The sequence below is a fragment of the Cinclus cinclus genome, chromosome 2, assembly GCF_963662255.1.
Source record: "Cinclus cinclus chromosome 2, bCinCin1.1, whole genome shotgun sequence".
NCBI classification, from domain to species: domain Eukaryota; kingdom Metazoa; phylum Chordata; class Aves; order Passeriformes; family Cinclidae; genus Cinclus; species Cinclus cinclus.
In genome coordinates this window covers 102,176,119-102,198,990 of record NC_085047.1, presented here as the reverse complement: position 1 = coordinate 102,198,990, position 22,872 = coordinate 102,176,119, and the positions used below count along the sequence as shown (strand labels likewise).

Here is a 22,872-nt window from a genome sequence, read left to right as displayed (position 1 = left end):
GTACCTTGAAATATTCAGCCCTTCTAAAAACAAGCCCCCAACAACATCCCCATGCCTTACAAATAGACAAATAAATGAATAACTGCAAAGAAACAAATGGAAGACAGAAAGCAGGCCACTGCCCCCACGTGAGTTAAAAAGAGGAAAGTAAACCTTAAATAAGAGGCAATATTTTGGACTAACCCTATTAGAATCTTCCGTACAGTCTTCTCGTGATGAGCCAACAGACCTTGTGAGTGACTTATGCTGCACCTGTGGAGATAACAGTTGCAGGCTGTTTGCTCTGGCTGCCATCCCTTGCCCTACGCTTAAGCCACCCTCTGAGCCCTTTGACCTCACTCTGTCCCGGCTCACATACATAGAGTGTCTATGAGGGCGCTGCTGTGAAGAAAAAGGACTGGTATAACCTAGACCATAGGAAAAAGATTCATGTGGAGCAGACAGAGAGTGGGAATGGCTTCCGTCCATGTGGTCTGGCAGTTTTAACTCCTCCATTGTTTTGGAGTGTCTTGTTGGTGGTCTTCGGGCGTCCAGGGTACCCTCGCTGCGGTTGTTCCTCGCGGATGGACTGAGCATAGTTCTGTTATCACTGTGCCGGGGAGCACTTGGACTGGTAGGGGAGTTCAAGTCCATACAGCTGGATGGAAAATACCTACTGGTGTTCGGTTCTGCAGCTTGGGCCCTGGCCTCAGAAAGGTTGCCCACGGATTTAGAGTCTGTCAGAACCCCATGGCTCTTGGACTTTGTCCGATAGGAGGGACTCTTGGAGGACTGTGGGATGGTATCGATGTAGCTGTGGCGACTGTGCTTGTCGCCGGGCTGCAGCGTCCCGGTTTTGCTTTGAGAAGTTTCCATAAAGGAGTGTCGGTTCTGCTGAGATCTGGTGTTAGACTTCAGGTACTTTGTGCCTGAACCATCAGAGCTTTTGGTGTCCACATTAAAATCAAACTCCGTTTTTCCCTTTGGTTCCTTTGGGCTGAGGAGATGTGGCATGTTATTATTGGCTATATCCTTGTTGCCAGATCCAGGCGTGTTGCTTGGTTTTTTTGCATGCATTGGACTAGGTGCAGGTCCAGGGAGGTTCCCATTTAAAAAGCTTTCATTTGCTGGAAGCCCTTCTTCTCTTGGCCCACCAGCCCCTAGTGTCTGCATATCCTTGCTGTTTGATCTGTGGTGTGACTGCAAAGCAGAACTTTTGCTGGCTTGATTTCTATATTAAAATGCATAAAGAAGCATTAATATACCAGATTACTTATTCATGTATTAATGACTTCAAAAAAGTACACCCATTTCAATTGCCATTTAAAACCACAAAATTTAACTGCAGTAAGATCAAATATTGCCAACTGAGGCACCAGAAGCTTCACTAAAATAACAGATTTGCAAGCGGTCGTACATTGTTGTTACTGGTTATAATCTGATGGCAAACTCTGCTTTGGTTAATGATTTTGCTGACAAAACCCCTGAAGATATCAAATCTAATAATAGAAATTCCAACATATATTTGCACATTTATGCATGCATGTGTGTACTATGTAAGCACATCACTAAGTGAAGCATTACATTATGAAAATTAGCTGCGTATCAGTTGAAAAAATCTTAAATACACCTGGCATATCAAAGGAAAATAGAACAATCAAACATGTCAGCACTGTCAAAAATCCCTGATACAATCAATGCTCCAGGCTACCCAGTGTATTCCTGGTTTGGAGGAGGAGGGGAGAGGAAAGAAGGGGAAAAGAGGTTATTGTTCAGATGGAGTGAGCCTGAGCAAGCCCTGTAAGACCAAACCCAAAATCAGGTCTACCACAGGAAGACAGTTTTTGTGGAACTTGGCACTTTCCCAGGCCTGGTACATTAACTCATTCCAAAGCTGCACCTGAAAGGCTCTGCAAACAGACTGACTTGATGCAGAGCTACTTGGTTGTATTAGCCTCTACTCTACTTCCTAGCTCTTCTCATTTTGGGATTCCAGGACTGAGATACGAGTTGGTTCTGCAAACCCTGAGCCTGATTTTTTCGGAGCAGGATTTATTATCTCAGGCTATCTGGCATTAAACCAGTTTTGCTTCTGGACTTAGGCTGTCACTGCAAACTAGTCAAGACTGAGCAGTGCTGAGCTGTGCTTGTTTGCCTTGATGGACCTAGGCAGGCTGTGAACTATTAACTTATTTCTGTAACAAATCTATGATGCAACTCAGATATATTACTGAGGGTTGAAGTGAGAGCTCACTTTACCTTTGTTGATCTTTTTGTTAATTATAATTGGATAATGCTAGCCATTTTTATACCTAGGGTATTTGTATTAGCCATGTCCAGTGATCTCACAATCTACTTTATTACAGTTTCTAAAACTTTAGCAATTTTAATGCCAGTTAAAAGTATTTTTTCAGTTAACAGAAAGTATACATTTTTTAAAACTTAGAGTTGTGAATAACATAGTATATTTATTAGGCAAGCCTTTTGGACAAGTGTCCAGTGGAGGCAGGTTTTTCTTTCTGATGCCACATGTCTAATAGTAAAACTTCTACTCCAAGCATCTGTAAAGGCAGATAGAACTTTTTGGTGTCTGTCTTCAAAAAAGTATAGATTGTGAATGTCATCATCCCAAGTCTTAAAATAGAGGAGCAATTTTTTTAATCTCACAGGATAAGCAAAAGAAAAACATGGCCAGGATTAAAAGCCTACATATAGAATACTAAAATATTCTGCATACTTCATAGGGCAACCTTTATGAATGCATTTATCATAGCAATAACGTGAAGCTTTTTCTACTGAAGTATTTCATCCACCAGTAAACCTGGTTCACTGAGGTATTAAAATTAAGTGGTTTCTCTCAAGCTATGTGGGTCCAGCAAGGGAATCACTGAGCAAGCATAGTCTGCTTTGAGTTTGAGGTCAAACAGACTAGACCTGATCCACAACTTCAACTGCAGATAAAATTCTGTTCATCTTCAATTGGGAATGTGATCAATGCACATAATTTTCAGGACATTTAGCTGCTACAAATCTGTATGAACTTTTAAGCTTTTAAATATAAAAATCTTGGACATATACAGCAATGGTAGCATTCCAAAGAAAAGAGCATTCCTTTGGAACCTTGGGCATCTTCCAAGCCACAAAATTCCTATTGTTCAAGAAAACGCTTAACATTTTTTTAAGGTGGATCAGCCAATTATTTTTCTTCGTCATGTGAAGAAGTGTTCAGCATTGTCTTGTTTTTTTTAAGATGCATTCAGCCTGATGCTGAAAGTTAGCAAAAATTTCAGCCTGTGTAGCTGCAAATACTATGTCTGCTTCCTTTGTTCAGTGAGGCAACACAGAACAGCATGCAACGTGTCTCAGTGTGCCTAAGCTGTCAAAGAACCGCTTTTCTTGTGGGTGATGTTGCATGTGAGCACAACAACTCACTCAGTGGCAGAACAAATGTCAATGATAACAGTGACAAGACTACATTTACCTGTTAGATAAAGTGTTGCTGTCTGCATGGTAAGGTTTTCTCTTAGCTGACCGTGAAGGTGAACTTCCACAGCGATCCAAGAGTCTTTGGGTTTGAAATGAAGGGTGGTTCAAACATTGCTCTGTCAAATATCTATCTGCTGGATCTAACTTCAGTAAGTTCTTTGAAAAACAAATCCCAGATTTTAAATGTTAGTATTTGTATTTACATTAGCAAAAAAAAACCAACCCCACAGAAAAACAAAAAAAACCCAAAAGAGAAACAAAACCAAAAACAACAAACAAAAAAAACCCAAAAACCACCAAGAAAAAGACAAACAAAAAAACAAGCAAACAAACAAACAAACAAAAAGAACATTACTGGGATAATTTTTAATCTCCAGAGTTTCTGAGATTAGATGTCACTGCTAGAATAATGTCATGGTGCATTAAACTACATATGATACAAAATAAACACATATATATGTGTTATATGTATATAATGTTACGTACACATATACAATAGTATGTTTAAAATGAAAGATATCTAAAACTTCTAAAATATGTTATAAACATATATCTATGCATGTTTTAAATATATGTATTTTAAACATTTTTTTCAGAATACAACTTACAACATTGTTTTGAATCAAAAATATTAAATTTACCAGTAATAAAATGCTACAATGAAACAGGCTTTACAAACACACAAAACTATATGGGAACATTTTTATGCAAAACCAAACATTATTTCATAGTTAGTATTTTTAAAAATACACAAAGGTAAGAGTTCTGGTTTTAGCTTATACGGTTATAGTTCACCATATATATTATAAGGTTAAAGTCCACCCATATTTTCAAAGAATTTTCTAAACTGTTAACAATGCATTCAGAATAACACTTGCCTTATAATTCTGTTAGATTAGTTGTGATTCTAAACAAAGACACCTCCTGACATGTAGAAAATATTTAATCACAAAACTGAAAACAGGAGCTTGGGTATTTTGGGAAGTTTGAAAGGTTTCTTGCAGGAAAAGAGCAATATAAAGCTTACACTGGAATATTCAAAGATGCATGACTATTAGTAAGATTAAAAGTTTTAATGGCCATTAAGTAAAAAAACCCAGCTATTTCTTAAGGGTTGTATACGTTTAAGAGAGAAGAAATTTATGTGTGTCTATGCACACACACACACACACACACACACTACATTAACACCATATTCAGCCTCTTACTACAACTAGTTTTCCCTTCACAGGATCCCTGCACTTCAAAATGGAAAATGCTCAGGAAACAAAGTAAGTGGCAAACCAAACTCCTATGCAGTTTAGTCATACAGTGTGCAGTATCTTTCTTTCTCAAGTGACAAACTGTACTGAATGATTGACAATTTATTGCCCCTGTTTTTTTCTGGTGCTCATCACTAGAGTGGCTCAAAACAAACATGGGAAGGCCACATGTACTCCTACATTCCCCCTCATAAGAGAGGATGTCCAGAGGCCTCTCACAAAGTGCCTGTACACTACCTTACACAGGCTGGATGACAAGCAAGAAGAACTGGAAGTCCATAGGTTATCACAATGCTGGGAATCTGCCTGGAATCACAGAGAAGTAGTGGGACAGGGCTCATGGCTGAGGCATGGTCACTGATGGGTACAACTGGTCTCAGAAGGAAGGGGATGGAGAGGGAGAAGAGTAACCCTCCATATAATTGACTTCCTAGATCATATCCGACATCAGCATGGAACAAAAGGTTTATCCACTGACAGCCTCCAGATTAGGATTAGAAAAGAAAGCAACATTTGGTATGTTATGGTGGGAGTTTGTTACCAACAGTGCATTGAAAAGCATGGAGGTGATGAAGAGGAAAACTCTACAACAACAAAGAAATGTCTCTTGGCCCCAGATCCTCATCCTCCCAGGAGACTTCAGCTGTCCTGACATCCAGTCTGTGTACATGTTCCAGATTTCTAGACTCTGTTAGTGGAAATTTCCTAGTGCAGCTGCTGGAGAGGCATATTAGCCAAGAGGTTTTAGTTTACTTGAGCTGCTGCTCAACAACAGTAAGGTATGGTGAGAAATCTGAGCTGAGATGTAGCAACCATGAGATGATTACAGCTAGGACTGAAAGAAGAGGTGGAAAGATAAACATCAGAGATGAGATGAGATGAGATGAGATGAGATGAGATAAGACCCAGGACTTCAGGAGAGTAAATTCCATTTTCTAGAAGGAATTACTGGGCAGAATCTCCTGAAAAACTGCCATAAGAGGAAAGGTGTTCAGGACAACCATTGATTTTTACAGAAAATGTATTGAGAGTTCAGGAACAAAGCATCTTACTGTACAGAAGACTAAACTTTTTTTCACAGATTCAGGTTGGCTAAACAGGGAGTTTCCTAATGAAAAAAAAAGTGCAAAACAGGAGTGTGTGAGAACCAGAGTGAAGGACAGGATAAAAAGGTGGAATATAAAAGCAGTGTATTAGCACAAAGGTTAGGTCACTTCAGAAGGCCAAAGTCCAGCTAAGGCAAGTAAGAAAACCAAGAGTAAAAAGAAAGGGTTGTACAAGAATTCTCTTTAGCAAACAGAAGCTCAGAGGAAATGCATGTCTGGTGCTGAATGGCAGAGACGATTGAATTACAAATTATAATAAAAAGAGAGTCTCAATGTCTTTTGTTCCCAAGTCATAACATGCTAAAACAGTTCCCAATGCTTGCAAACCAGCAGGACTTGTGAAGGAGAGTGGAGGACTGGAGCAACAACAAAGCAACAAAGTCAAACTGGTGCCTCTTCATTAATCCAGAAATGCTCTCTAAATAGATACATATTAATAACTCCCTACTTCAGCTGGCATAAATTGAAGTGTGGGTTATTTAGTAATGTAGTAATCCAACCTGAGATCCCTGGGAATGCAGATAATGAGGAGCACAAGTGTGGACATGTGTCAGACTGTCCACTGTCAGCAGAAGACAGGCACGCAACAAAGTATGTGCAGCATTGGCAACACGCAACTTAACCACAAGTCTTTTCTGTTCTCTCCTTGTAGGCTTCTGCCCATTGCATAACGAAGTTCCAATGCCTGAACTAAGAAATGGAGGTCAAAAACAAAATATCCCCTCTACAGAATTCCTGACCTTTCTCACCTTGTAGTCAGAAACATTGACAAAAAAGATGTAAAGAATGAAATTATTTGGAAACCTGCGTTTCCCTAAAACTCAAGTGCTTCCTTTCACAACTTTGCAACTTTTAAATCATATCAAAAGACACTGAGATATAACATAAAATCTAGGATAAAATTAAAATAACCCCCCAGTACATGTAACAATGGTCTTAAGACTGATCTTGAAATTTCCATTCTGCAGTATATGCTACCAGATCTTGAGTTACATCTATGAAAAAAAGTCTATGTGGATTAGAAAACAGAGGAGAAAGTAAAATACCAAAACAAGTAATTATATGCACTGGAGTATATCATGTTACAGATTCCTTGAAACCAAGATAAAAGCCATGCTGACTCTCTTCATAAGGCAAGGAGATCAAAGGGATTTGAACTGCTTGTGTTGAAGAAGAGCACAGCAAATTTGGTGGATTTCTGCTGGCTACAACATTACTACTAAAAGCAAGTAAACACCCAAGTATATCCCAAAGCATCTTTGCTTTTCAAGACAACTGGTGCAGAGGGGTTTGGGATCATACAATTCATTCACAGCTGATCAGCCATATCCACTCTTCGTATGTGTCCCATACTGCCTTTAGTTCTTAGGTGGTTCTGTGATTCTAAACCTAATGTTGGATACTATGACTTCTTTCTTCAGCTTACTGGGAATGAAATGATGTGAGGGTTGTACTGCAGCTTACCATGGGAATGTTTTTATAGTACAGTAGTAAGGACAACAATGCATGTTCCATACCAAGGAGCATGGCACAAATGCATAGCACAATGTTTTTGTGGGGAATGAGCTTTGAGCTTCTCCTGATTCCTCATAAGAACTCTCAGGAGCATACCTAGATTGGCCAACTAGCTGACTTGTTCCAAAACAGGACTGAAGAGCAACCTAACATACACACTGTGGAGAGGTGACAGCAAGCAGATTAAGAGTTTGGACAAAAAAACCAAAACTCCCATGTGTCAACTGACAGCTGTCCACATCCTCACTCTAACCCAACAACAAATGAAAAACAACTCAGGTTAGCCCAATACTCTGTGGTTGTATCTAAATATGATGGGTTGAGAGCTCACACTCCAGCAGTCAGTGTCTCTGCATGGATGCCAGTGTGAATGCACAGCCCTGCAAAGGATGGTGATGATGTTTTTCTGGGCTACATATTCTTTATCAAATCAGTTAAAATTGAGCAGACTCTTCTGGCATTTGCAAGGGATATTTTCCTGATTCCAAGGAAATACCAAGCCTTATTTCAAACAATGGTGGAATCAAAATACCTCAAAAGGGAGTTCCCAAGTCTTTCTAAGACAAATTATATTAAGAAAAAAAAGTTTAAAGTCACTTATATATTTTCCTACATATTTCAGACAGAAAATAAAACACATTTTCCTACCTTCATAAGGTCAAGCAATACACCGCTTAAAATTCCCAAGTATCTTCTCTCTAAAGACTGTGGATGGTTGACTGCTGGAAACTGTAAAAAAATACACTGTAAATACCCTGATCACATAAACAAGGTAATACATGAATACAATGTTTCAAAAAAGAGAAACTAGTGAATCAAGGCACACAATTAATAGGAATCACAAGCACTGAAAAAGTTAGTGGTTTATGAAAACTATGAAATATTACAGTTAAACAAATAACACTTCATGTGTGGTAAGCATCTAATCAAACAAAGAAAGTATTCTTATTAGGGCAGCCAAGAAACCAAATTTCTCAAGTGAGAAATAATCAACTGAAATTTTTTGGGGGGTATTATGATTGAGAGGAGGTTTAAAATAGATTCAGAACTAACATAAGTAACATTTATTTTAAAAAAATGGTTAAAAATAGCTCAGAGAAAATTTGAGAGTGCAAATACAGTACTAATTAAACGCAAAACATTAACAAACAATTCCAAAGTGTTTTTAGTGAAAAAATGCAAAAGCTCAAAGGTTTAAGTTTCATGGTTACTGCTGTGGTCATTCTGCTGGCAGCACCATGAGAAGCAGTGCACACTGGGATGTTGGGGGCATCCCTTCCTTGTACCAGTATTACTTTTCATAAATTACATTATGTGAACTTTGAAGAAAAATGGAAGAACTTTAGTTTGAATGCTTTTATTCCTAAACAGTCTCTGTATTTTTCTTTTGACTTTGTTTTATTTTCAAGTGGTTTGCTAATAACTGAGAATTTTTTAAAGTCCAAGTCTGTTAACCAAGGCTTTCATGCTTCCTCCAATTTTGACATAAACCAAATTGTAAAATGTTCATGTCTTCCTGTAGAGAGACAATCATAAAGGAGCTTTCATATCTAGTGTGCTAGATGTGCAAATGTGCTAAAACTGTCCAAAGCACCAGTGGCTTTCCACTGTAATTGTTCAGATTCTTCATGTAACTAATTGGTAGAACAAATATTTATACCCCTGCGTTGCCACTCACATTTTCTGTAAAGTCATGAGCTTACTGGTAATTTCTGATCCCCATATTATTTCACTTCTTTATGTCTTCAACATACCCAGGATATTTTCCTCCTCAAAAGAATTGAGGAGAGATCACTAAATACTCCCTAAATCTTAGAAGTGAAGAAAACTGTGTTATATACATACATATATATATATATGGAGGATATGAGCAGGAAGAAAAGACCAAGTTCACAAATGTGCAGTTGGATATGTTGGAGTGTTTGAAGAGACTTTTTTAAATCCTGTTTTACAATATGGTAGTATTCACTTACTGAATACTAATGTATTGTATGTAACGTAATGTAGAAATTCACAAAGTCTAAGAATATGGACAAAAAATTCCACATCATGAACTAGTTTCTATCTTCAGAATATCCATCAGCAAATCCAGGCTGTAAGTAATAATTGGCTTGATCACAGCATACCTACTATCTGCTCTGCAACAGAAAATATTTTACTATTAAGTGCAATGCTAAATTCAGTAAAAATCGACTTTTAAGGTTGTCTTATAGCACAGGATAATTTCTTCCCATGAATTAACTAAAGAATATCATTCTTCAAACAAATAATTTTTGTAGTATTTTTGATATTTAAGCCATTATTCAGACTTCAGTTCTAAAAAATACTCTCTCTGAGGAGCCATATGGCCCTGTCCACATCAGCAGTATCCTGACTTTACAGGAAGGGCTAAGAAGGCAGGAACACATCTGAGGCCAGGAAAGAACCCACTGATCTGGGATGAGAACAGAGACCCACAACTCTGAACCTTGTGCTAATCACATTAGGTCTGTGCTGTCTTCTTGAATTGCTGTATTTTCAAGCTACAAAACAAAGATACTCCATCTTCATCTTAAGACATCACAGAGCATTTATCCAAACAAGATTCCACTGTGCAACCAGAAAAGCTGTAAAATAGTGTTGAAGAGGCAGTAATTTACTTTGCTTACAATTTTTAAAGTATTGCTTTCCTGATAACAGGTTACAAATTTCTCATACAAAAATCCCATCCAATCCACTGCTCCAAACAGGGTGAAATACAAAGAGGACCTTGCAAGAAATGCTTGTCTAATAAGTTTTTTAAAACCCTCCACTACTGAAGGGTCTACAAACTTCAACAAAAACTCTTGAAAATTTGTTATCCTTACACCTAAAATAATTACCTTAACACCTTGAGCCAACTCTTCTATTTTCTTATGAGCTAAACCAAATTTATGGCATCTTTGAACATATTTTAACAGTACTAGGTCCTCACTCCTTCCCCTTCACATTCTCACATTTTCTCTTTCTCAGAGTAAAACTCAAATCTTCAGTCTTTAGCCCACATCCAGTCTCCCAAAATCTTCATATGTCTCTTTATATGATTTACACTAATGACTTCAGAGTATTATCAAGATCATAAACTCACCTTTCTAAGCAACATTCATCAATAAAGGACAACCAAAACTGAATTACAAGGAGACATGAGTACAATCACTGACCAGGTATTGTTTAAAGTAACAGAGCTATGACTTATTTACTAATTCTGGTGTTTTGTCATATTGCATATCCCAGCCTGCGTAGATCTTCACACCAGTGAGTCTCTGTCATTAAATTATACTGGCAAACCCTTGAAAAGAACACTGTTGTCAGTAGGAAGAGCTTTTTTACTCATGAGATTTACATAAACTCCCCAGGAATGTAAGTCCAAAGGCAGAAAACTCTTCTGCCATGATCTGAGCATCTATAGCTCAGATTTTCCCAACAAACCAGCTTGAAGACATCCTGAATTTTACACAACCTGGCCTTACAGAGATTTGCCACCGAACTTTACAGTGCAAACGTGGCAGGGTAATGTCAGATTAGGTACAAGAGGTAAATTACATTTCAAAAATAACAAAGAAATGAAAGAATACTTTTAAACAACTTTTAACAAAAAAAAAAAAAGTATTTATAATGCTCACTTCTGGTGCTATCAGAATTGTACTTTGACTTACGAATGCCTTGTAATCTATATATATATATCCAATACTTACATAGAAACATAGGCAGTGGATAATGCACAACGTAAAGGAAAAGAACCTTTGCAGCACTTTACGCAAGTAAATAAGAAAAATAAGAAAAAAGAACAAAAGCTTTCTCTTACCCGCAAGCCATGGAAGCGTGGGTTGCTGTAGAAGAGCTTCATCTGCTCAGCTGGCAGAGGGCCTAGCACCTTCTGAATGGTGAAGAGCTGGTCAATCTCACTCTCGCCAGGGAACAAGGGCTGCCCGTCGCTCAGCTCCCCCAGGATACAGCCTACAGACCACATATCCACAGCCTTGCCATAAGGGGCTCTGGGAAGCCAAAATAAAATGTTTGTCACCCACTGCCACTGCCTTCTTACTGAGCTGCTTCAATTTATTGGCCATATTTCCCGTGGCACACTTCCTCGCAACGCAGAAAAATAAACTTTCTTATTAAGCAAACTACCTCAAAAACCAAGCTCTCTGTTTCTGGCCTAGATTTCCTGATGTATCTATTACCGCTTGAAAAGGCAGGAGAGGAATTTTCAAGTGCCCCAAGGGATCTTGCTCTTTTTGAAAAATCTTACATACAAGAATAATCTTTTTGACTGCAAAGCATTCTCCACTCACAGTTAAACTACCACTACCTTCCCTCCTCTCAAGAGCTCATGCCTGCACTCTGTACCTGCACTGCATTTCTTGTGCTTAATAGGTGGATGGACATATTGAGTCTGGCCAATGGGAGAACAGAAATTTTAAGAAATCTTTATTTCAGCACTTATACACAAAAATTTTAATTAGCAAGAAAACAGGGTGCTCCTTAAAACTATTCCTTAGGAAAAAAAATGAGTAAGGAAGCAATGAAAGCATCATAAATGAATTCCTGGTTGGGAGCAAAGCCACAGGTTGGGGTTTGGGGACAACTCTTTTTTATACATCCAACTTCTTGCTTGTTGAATTTGCAAAGAAAAAAAAAATTGTAAACACCCGTATTACTACAGCAATGTCTTTCCTCTGTTTAAATTTTGAACAGAATGATCAGAGAATTCTGTTCTCGTAAAAAAAAGGCATATAAAAATAATAAAGACAGGAACAAAGACTGAGCTGAAAACATATTTCACTGAGTCTCTTCTTTCTCAAACTTGTAATCCAGTAACTAAAACTCTGTTTCAAGAGATTTGAGTTACAGCTGGCTTGCCTTTTTCTGGAATGGGACAGCACCAAGAGTAGCAGGTGACAAATCCTATCCTAAATGTGTCTCCTTCTCTCCTTCCTTATGCTGCTGATTAATGATGTTTAGAGAAAGAACATCCCCAAACTAAAAAAAAAAATAAAAATATTTGACTCTTCCCTATTGATTACTCATGATTATTTACTTTAGTTGTGGGGAGGATACTTGGCCAGAGGAACAGTAAACCCTTATGGTGAATTGGCTTGGTGAAGGTGATAAAACATTTTTAGCTGGACATTAGCTCAAGTGAAACCACAGGCTCACTGGGCTGACTGCTGCAGGACTCTATGGTAGCTGGGAAAGCTGAAGTAGGGCACCAAAACTTCAAGAACCACTTGCCTTAGAGAATGTGCCATGAGACACTGTAGTCCTTTCACAATGACCATCCCAAAATCAAAAGTTTGCTCCACTGGAAGAGACTGCTGATAAGGAATCACCCAATGCAAAGCAGACCATGTCACAGTTCCTCAAGTACTACTGCTACTCAGTGGGGCTCATAATTTGCTTACTAATCCTGCACAGTGGCTCCCAGTGGATTTGCTGAGAGACTCAATGTTTGACCTTTCTATGATGCTGCTAGTCCAACCCACCCATTAGGTCAGAATGACAAGTAGCCTTTTTTCTCTGCACAAGATAACACAAGCAAGAATGGACTCCAAAGCCAAGGATCTGCTCTTAAAATATTCTGTGCTTCTAACTGAGGCTCCGTAGGCAAAAGAGTGCAGGTAAAAATCATACCCTTTTATTATGACAAAAACCCAAATATATCTTTGCTTACAACTCCTTTAATACACCGTTTTCTCCACTAAAATGTGAAACGGAGAAAAGGCTGCTGTAGACTGGGGTACTGTAGAACAAGCTAGGGTTACAACTGAGGGATGGGCTAAAACGCCTTTGAGGCACGGACCATTACCTTTCCTTGCTCTCAAGAATAAAGGAAGCTGAACTACAGTTAAGAACTTTTCACTATTTACTCTGTAGTCAAACAGAAACAAATCAGAAAACACCCATTTCTTAAGGCAGCAGAAACTGCAATGTTGTTGTTTGAAAAGGCAAACTTGAGACTTCTTTTCTGCTGACTGTCAGAATCAGTCTTGTCAGATCACAGCAGACAAAAAAATGCAAGAGTGACATGGCTGGACAAATGAAGTAAGTCCTATAAGACAGATAGGCCATACCTCAGAAGCACTACAGTCTATGCCTGCACATATTAGATTCTCCAAAACATGTTTTCATCTAGCAATTTAGCATGCTTTAAAACCTACTGGCTTTTAGCAATATTTTGTCATCAAAGGGTACAGAGTACTCCACTAACAGTAGTTACCTGAGGCTCTCCAAAGTGAGTGGATTTTAGATGTTCTGTGAATAATTAGGGAGCAATTTCTTTCCTCTCCTGAAATTTAAGTCTTGAATGTTATCACTAAACAAAAACCTCTCTGGGACACATTTTAAAAATTGAAAATGTAAAACTATATTTGTTAAATTGAATGTATTTAATAAACATGTGAAGACTTTTTAATATTAGATGTTTATAAAAATTCAGTAAATGTAAGGAAAGGGGGGATGGAAAAGATGAATGCCATGGGAAATAGAACAGCATTGCCAAGAAACAGGCATCACTTTGCCAGAAAAACTTGGCTTTAAAAACATACACCAGTACAACTGAAACATTAAATACACAAATCCCCTCCCTTTCTCTACTAGCTAACCAAACAGATTTAGTCAACTACAAACAGTCATAATTCCTGTTAAATTTCCTCTGCCAACAAAACAGTTTCAAAAACTGCAGGTCAGACTAATACTATGTCTGTCAAGTTTCTCATGTCTTTCATCCTAAATCCTCATTACTACTACAGACAGGAAAAGGTCACAATTGATGCTATTTTTCCAAGTCTTTTTTTAATACTTGTATATGCACATACATACTTCACTGTAAGCTTCACTGTTTTCTCCAAAACATGAACAATTGAGCTTTGAGTTTTTAAATGGCAACTTTAAGATAGAATTATGCATATAAGAAAACAACTGCTAACAAATCTGATTAAGATTAGCACAGCTCTGGGAATACTGGGATGACTTTATTGACAAAATAATTATTACTTAATTATTAACTTGTTAAAAAAAAAATCTAGTTCAGTGTTAATCAAAGGTTCCAACCAAGACTTGTTTCCCAGGAGCACTTAATGTGATGCTTAAAGACTCTTAGGAGTGAACAGAAATGTTTTGATTCATCCTGTGGCCAATAGTTCATTTTTTAAAGAGTATGTATATATAAATACACATGCACTATATATTGGAATTATATTCAATTAGAGTATTTATGCAGTTTAGATTAATGCTCTGTTTAACTTGACTGTATTGGGAAGTTCACTTATCATACATCCTCACCTTTTTTCCCCTCTTCCTTTGCCCTTTTGGGTCCTATGTATCTCAAAATCTCTCTTACCTTATGAGGTAGTAAAATGCTTGTTTCACAGATGAATAAAGGAGTAAACCAAAATTTTCTGGCTGAGGCTACTCACGTAACTAATGCTTTTGCAGCCAATGCAATGCTAACCTCTCAGCGCTTTATTAAAATGATTTATACAGCCTCCTTCAATAAATTCTTCCTAACTAGTAAAAAACTAGCATCATCCTTTTGAGTGACTTTAACAGTGCTGGCAAAGGGTAACTACAAATGAAAATCAAATCACAGAATCATAGAAAGTTTTGGGTTGGAAGGGATCTTTGAAGATCATCTCGTTCCAATTCTTCTCACATGGGCAGGGACACCTTCCACTAGATCAGGATGCTCAGAGCCCCATCCAAGCTGGTCTTGACACTGTCAGGGATAGGCCACCCACAGATTCTTTGGGCAACGTGCTCCAGAGCCTCACCACCTCTGAGCAAAAAATTTCTTCCTAATATAGTTCTGACTCAAAGGATGAAGATAATTAGGAATGTTACATTGTGAAAGCTGTACTGCAATTGCTATGTGATGTCAAAAGAGGGCTGATGGAACATTCCAGGCTAGAGGACTACCATGGAAACCTCTTCTGAAAGAACTAGGAATGGGGGTGCAGAAGCTGGAAGTACATCTGTTATAATTCAAACTAATATTTTAATTAGTTAAACACCGCTCAGCTCAAGACAGGTCAATATGTCAACGATTCATACTCACTTACTGGAAATGAACAAAAATTAATGAATATCTGGAAGCCTCTTGAAATCTTGCCTGTAAATCAAACATAGTTGTCCAAAGGCAAAGCTGACAAAAGGTGCTGAAAACCCATATAGAATCAGTAAAGATTTATTATGCAGTTCTCAAACTGCACTTACCCAAGCAAGAGTTCAGGTGAGCGGTACCACCTGGTAGCCACGTACTCTGTATAGTTGGCATTGCTTCCTTCAGAGAGATTACGAGCAAAGCCTGTCAGAGAAACAGTGTGAAAGATTATACCCCATTTTAAAAACAGTATGTGCATCATCACTAATTTTGACAGTAACAGGTCAGGTCTATTAATATAGAAGCAAATTGTTTACAACCCCTGCTGCACAATGTCTCCAACAACTGCTTGTCCACTGAAATGAAAGCTTTTATTGATACAACAGTGTAAGTCAAGCATGTCTGCTTTATTGATGCCCTTACTTGTGTACTATCCTTACACATCAGTGGGGTTTTGCTATTACTCCGTGTACTATTATGTAATCAAACCAGACTGATAAAAGTTAACTGTCAGTATGCCATGTCACCTACTGAAATATTACACTAAATTTCACTAAGGTGCTGTTTGCAGAAGATTCATAACTTTAGAAACATTACACATGCACATGTACTAGACTCCTGTGGTCATTGATTCTGACTCCTACAGTCTTTGTTTTACAAACTGGTCAAAAAATTAGGTATTATTCTCGTGTAAGGACACTCCCTCCTGGGCTTGGCAAGGAAAATTGTCATCTCCTCAAAACTATAAAATGCAAAAGTCCAGGAAAATCAACAAAACTGTTTGTGGCTGCCCTTGGCTCGCTCCACATTTTGGCTTCCCAACTGCTTTAGCATCACATTCCCAACAAGGTTATTCATGAATTAGGATCAGAAATCATGTCCAAATTAACTTCATTATCTGCATCATTTTGTTAAGAATAAAACTAAAAATTTTAAAATATATACTTGCTTGCAATTGTACCAAAACCTCCCTACAGTCCTAAGGCATAACAATTATGACCACTAGCTGAGAGACAAGTTCATATACTGCAAAATCCATTTGTAGGAAAAATTTTAACTTTTATTTTCATTCTCCCTATTCACTAAAAGTCAGCCAAGCACCACAACACAATGTTAATGGATTTTTCATGTAGAAATACTCTAGGAGAGATGTTGGCACTATTTTCAAAAATTATCAAGTCTTACTGTTTTCAAATAAATAATTAACAATCAGGTGAGACAGGACAGACAGATCTCAGCAGCAAAACTCTGCATGTGTCAGATCCTCAGTAAAGCTCAAACTGAGACAAACCTTTGGGACTGAAATGCAGAAACAGCATTTCCAAAATGCTTTCTTATTGGGGTGTGGCATTAAAACACAGTTCAAAATTCCCAACAGTGAAATCACTGTAAGACTTTCCATTTTTGCATGAACAATGAAGAAATAGTAAAAAAATTCCAAAGGGTTGGAGAAGAATAAGGCATAACTTTATTTACTGAAACAATAAGTGCTACTTAAATGCAATAGATGTTTTTCTTTATATCTGAGTTCCTTTGCAGAAGTTGCCAAGCTTGCTTTTCCTATTCAACTATGTTTCATAAAGTTGTAAATCAAAAAATTTTAAAAATCTTTTTTAGTATTCTGAAAGTGTAAAGCTTAGCATGAAGAAGCCCAGTTCCACTCACCCCTTTGGAATACTAATTTACTACAAGCTGAAATAAAAATCTGGATGCAGATTATTATCATTATTAGTGATCATATAAAATAATTATAAATTTGTTAATGACATAGGTTACAGCTGTTACTTTTTGCAAGACATCTCTAACTTCAAGTGGTAATAGACTCAAAGACAGGATTTGTATGATGAGGAATGGATATTTCAAAGCTGTCCAAACATAAGAATTCATATCTGTTTCCATAAGGTCTAATGAACATTACTGGTGATGCTGCAGAAAAGCTGGAAAGGAATTCCTTCTTTTTACTTCTAACATGGGAATTGAGTGAATTTTGAAATATTACTATATTTAGAAGTGCTTAGGCAGCCCCATTTCTGTTTCAAATTATGAGCTATCTGATTAATCTTGGCAGTGGAAAATCTTTCATTCATGTGTTTAAAGAACAGAGGGAAGATAATCAGGAGCTACACTGAAGAAATGGGACAGTCAAAATGTGGGAAACCCCAGACTGAAAGGAGGAGAGGAAGAAAGGAAAAAAAATTGTCACATAATAGAAACAAACAGATGCTGATGTAACACGAGCCTGGCAGCACACGAGCTCCTGTGCATCAGAAGAATCAAGAAGTCAAAGTTTCACCCTACTCTCTCCAGGCCAGTCCATTAGAACTTGGTCACAGACGGGAGCTATTATGTCCAGAAACTGGTTAATGTAGCCTGAAAAATCAACCCCTAACTTTACAGGCCAGGTGCAGCATGGATTTGATGTGGCAAGACAGAAAGCAAAGTTATCATCATGGGTTTCTGTGTACTTCATACTGTTGGGTGATGAATTTTACAGATCCAGTATTGCTCTGACACTATGACACCATGCAGAAAGATGATAGACAGATGGAATAGCTTGGGAAAGCATATCTTTCTAATAGAGCAATTAGTTTTGATTATGATAGAGTTTGCTTTTTGTTCCTTCATCCAAATTGTGCTGAGGTATCAGGAATATGGAAATAAGAGAAGGAAACTAGGGAGAAGATTAGACAAACTCCAAACTGAGAAGGAACAGATAGGAAAATGAAGCTAGGATATTTGGGTGAGAGCAACTATGAAAACAAGAGCATTTCTAAAGGCATCATGCTGCAGAAAGAAATAAGCAAAATCAGAAATTTCAAGAAATAACTTAAAACAACTCAACATGGTAGGAGAGATGTCAAAGAAAAAGATGTAAGAAAAAAAGGAGGAGGTTGTCAGTTTCTTACAGAGAAACATGGCGCATTTAACTATATATAAGGTACAGCATTCTAATCTTAATGACATGTAACACTAGGGAACTTCTATTAATCAGAATTTTAAGAATATACTAAGCAAACACCTGTCAAGAATGACAGAGACATTCTTAATCCTTTATTTGAGTAGGTGGAAAAACTGGAGGATTTCTTGAGGTCTTTTCCAGTCCCATGTTTCACGATTTCTATGAGTACACACTATACAGAAATTAAGGGGTTGCTAAAACAAGAAATTTTGAAGCCCTGGTGTTGAAACAGCAAACACACTAGTCAAAACCTGAATTATTTCCAAGTCAGATGCACTGCTGCAATTGGCACTTTGTCCTGTTCTCTTTTACCACCTCTATTGGCAGAAATGACACCCACACAACATGTGTCCACACAAGCACAACAACCAATCTCAATTTTATTTAGCACGGTATGTACAGAACACATGGCACAAGGATTTGGAGAATTATCTTGTTAAAAATTTATGAACTTTTCTGTTCAAGCTGGTTTTGTCCACTGGGCTATTGCATTATCCTTTTCTTTGTATTTGCAATCACATGAGGAATGTGACATTGTATGTGGCAAGTATCCGTGTTCCAAAACATGAATTAAGTAAGGTAGTCAGCACATGTTAAATCATGGTACAAGGCAAATTCTTTCATCCTAATCTCTACAAGTTCAGGAAGCACTTGTGCTTAACACCATTCTGGCATGTATTTTACAGTAATAGCTTAAGCTACTAGCAATTATGTCAATTAGCAGTAACACTAAAAAATTAAAATTGATTCCATCTTACAACAGCTGCTCATAATTTTAAATTCAACTAAAACTGAAAGGCCAATTAAAATTAAAACTAACCCACATGAACATTAAGAACCACAGAAATACCCAGAACAGTTTGCCTTCCTTGATATTATGCTGATCACTGAGTACACTGTGATTGCACATCTTTTCCAACAGCAGGAAGAGAACGTGGCTGGAGCACACAGCCTGAGCAAGCCAACAGACCACAGAGAACACCGCTGCTGGCAGAATTCACATCATCTCTATCTGGTGTGAAAACTGATGTCCAAAACACCACCACACCATTTGTCCAGCTTTTTATTTTCCTGCAATTCTACTATACAGAGAATGCTGACACAAGTTCACATTTGTCAGCTGATATAATGTGACAACTCTCACAGTATGACCTTCAAACAGGGAAATTCCCCATGCAAAATAACAGAGGGAGAGAGGGAGGAAGGGCCAGGGAAGCACATGTGGGGTGCACAGCTCCCATGAAGATCCACTCATGGTCCATGCTCCCACTGGCTGCTCCTGCTTGGGATGGCTTTAGCCCAGATTGGGGCATGCCCTGTGCAGGGACAGGCACTGCCTGTGCTGGCTGTTCAGCTCTGCACAGGACAGTGGGTTGGTCCCTCAGTGGGGCTTGCTTGGCAGGGGCAAGACCCTGATAATCACTGTAAGCCAAGGGAGGGAAACCACAGCAGTGCAAACAGGAGGCCTGTGGTTGCCAGAAAGACAAAGGCACCAAGGGCACCACATTGATGTTCTGTCAGAGCTGTGCAGTACCTTACACTGCAGAATAAATGGCACTGAATTCAAATAACTTATATGGACCAAATATTCCAAGGTTTTTCCTAGAACGGTTATTGTTTCTGAACATTTAAGCAAAAATGCCTTTAGGATTAAAAGAAATAAGCAGCACTGCAAATGACAAACACCTTTCTTGTCTTCCTTAAAAACTATTTTGATTTATTTTGTTAGCAGCTCTTTTCATTCAAAATTGCAGAGGTTTGAAATGACAGCTTTCAAACTGTTCTTACTGAAAAGTGCCCTTGGGGTAACACTGGAATTGGCTTTTATTTACCAAGCCAAACTGTAAGCTTTTCAGAGGGAACAATATTTTATTCTGTGTTTATGCAGCATTTAGAATAAAAATACAGATTGTTGGAACATTCTGCCCTGTTGTCTTCTTGGATTACTCACACGGGCAAAGTTCGCCTTGTACTTGGGTGATGTTCTTCAAAGCTTTAAAGCTGACATTAAACAGGCACTGGTAGGTCAGGAAACATCAGAGTTAACCTAACATATACAGCTCTGACTCCCACCTCTAGTCATTCAGTCATCAATCACAGGTGGACATGTGATTTCTTAATTAAGGTAACAAAAAAAAAAAACCCTTGACCTTTAACTACACATATAACACTCCACCAAAGCCAATGGTTCAAGAATACATAAAAAGTACAAGTTCACTGTGTCTTTACTAAACAAGCAGTAAGTATCTTTTCTTTTAATACAGAGACCAGATAAACCTATAGTTTTGCCAGTCTCCTAATCAGCTCATCATGTGCTCTTCTCAGCTGAGTCTCAGCAACATCAAAAGCAGAAACCTTGTCTAATACAGGAAGAGAGAAATGCAGTCTCTAAGGACATGTTAACACAGGTATTCCACAGGGCATGCAAATTAAGACCAGAAATCTTTCAAATTAAAATAGTAGCCCCCAACCTGAAGCAGTAATCAATTCTGATTGTTAGAACTTTTAAACAGTATGTACTGTGGAACTCTTACAAAATAAGGCAAAAACTGTACTGCAAGAGATTTTCTTTAAGAAGATAAGCAGCAGGTATCTTCCAAACTTACCGAAGTCACACAGCTTCAGAACATCATTGTGGCTTATTAAGAGATTCTCTGGCTTGATATCTGAAGTATCGGAGCAGGTGAAAAAAAAACAAAACCAAAACAGTTAATTTATCTTAATTTTGGACTTTGTCAACAAATATTATTTCATTATAACTTATTCAGAGATATTCATGAAATCATAAATGAAGCATTACAAGAGCAACTGCTGAAACAGCTTCCAGCAATTCAGTTTGTGAATAGGCAGAATTTATTTTCTGCCTTTTGAAGTCTTTTAAAGTGTTTCCCAACAAAATATGGAAAGATAAAATGTGCTTACAGATATTCTTAGGCAGAAAAACAATATCCATATTTCATATTGCAAAATAAAAGAAAGGACTGATTTTCAATTATCCAGTTAATCAATAAAATATTGAGTATGTTGTGCTCAACATTTTCAGTTATAATGACCATTTGATCACCTCTTGTAATTTGTTTAGAAAAAAATGTCTTGCCAGTTTTAAGCCCTTTTTAATTCCTATATTATACACGCAGTACATTTTTCAAATTACATTTTGAAAATATTATCAGAATCATGCCGGTCTTAAATATAAAAACACACTGAGAACTTGATCTTATTGAAATATTAATTAAAAATGTTAGTCTTGCAAAGTAACAAAGCAAAATACAATTTTATTGACTCAGGATAAATTACATAAAACTAGATAAAGTCATACATCAAGATATGTACTCTAAGTGATTGAAGTTTAGTGAGAAAGTAAATATACAGAGCTGAAACTCAAGGGAGCTGGGAGGAACAGCCTTAAGAAGCAAAACATGGGGGACCAAGTTTTAAGTTTTAGGCTATTTTTTTCTAATATTCTATTATCAGATTCAAAAGTGAAATGACTGAGCACCATGAAATGTTAAGAAAAAAAAATCCTTTTTGTTAGACCTCTGTTCCTACAGCTACAGTTTGCTGTGCTTATCATTTTCCAAAGACAGTGGACAGCAAAGTTTTTATGTAAATGAATTTTATTTTAAAATTATCTGGAAGCCATGTGGCAGACTTAAGAACCAGCCAGATTTGCATTTTTTTTTTCAGTTGATATAAAGAAATTGCTTATATTTATGTTAAATGCAAATTACTTCAAGCTGTAACATGTCTCCCTTTAGAAAGGACCTCTTCCATATGGAGAAGTACACACTTACCTCTATGAACAATATCATTCTTATGGCACCAATGAATTGCTTTAATTAGCTGGTAGATGTAGCTTTTCACTTTTTCTGGTGGAACTCCATTTGGCATTTCTTCTAGCAATTCAAGCATATTCTAAAGGTTTAAAAGACACATTATTTAAAAGAGCTACACTCTAGCTGCTGGAAGATAACATGCTTTCAGCCTTCTGAAGCAACATATTTGGGCTACAGAGCTCAGCTACTGAAAATCAGTAGTTTAACATTTGGGGAGTGAGTTTTCATCATAAGCATTCTCCTAGCTGCTTTCATTCTGGAGAAAGCACTTGTGAAGACAATAACCCTAAAAGGTGAACCACAAATATACCACAAGTCCTTAAAAGACTGTCATCAAACCACTTCCCTTAAAATACCCAAAAAGTCATTCAGTTACAAAACGTTGCTTAAACAGAAACATCAGGTGAGCTGTGTGGCAGTAGAAAAAGTTTAGCAAATCAAAGCATTTTGTAAATATTCAACAATGCTTTAACATACTGTTCTCTTCATTAAGTTAGTTCTGCCACTTTGACACTGCAGGCCATCTGTATCTGTATATGGATGGGTATAAAACAACAGAAGCCTCTTAGTGCAAATGAAGTAACAGATATAAAAATGCTTCACTGAGGCA

The 22,872-nt window shown here is 37.5% G+C and overlaps 1 protein-coding gene across 1 annotated transcript in view; it reads right to left on the bottom strand.

Moving 5' to 3' along the window:
• The window catches only part of CDKL5 (cyclin dependent kinase like 5), a 75,155-nt gene that overhangs the window by 19,601 nt on the left and 32,682 nt on the right, over window positions 1-22,872 (bottom strand). Inside the window, exons 5-11 of the mRNA XM_062514966.1 lie at window positions 22,221-22,341; window positions 21,033-21,092; window positions 15,581-15,671; window positions 11,172-11,361; window positions 7,997-8,077; window positions 3,461-3,621; window positions 184-1,210 (exon numbers count right to left, since the gene is read on the bottom strand). Coding sequence (XP_062370950.1) covers window positions 184-1,210; window positions 3,461-3,621; window positions 7,997-8,077; window positions 11,172-11,361; window positions 15,581-15,671; window positions 21,033-21,092; window positions 22,221-22,341 — 1,731 coding nt within the window. The remainder of the gene's footprint in view (window positions 1-183; window positions 1,211-3,460; window positions 3,622-7,996; window positions 8,078-11,171; window positions 11,362-15,580; window positions 15,672-21,032; window positions 21,093-22,220; window positions 22,342-22,872) is intronic.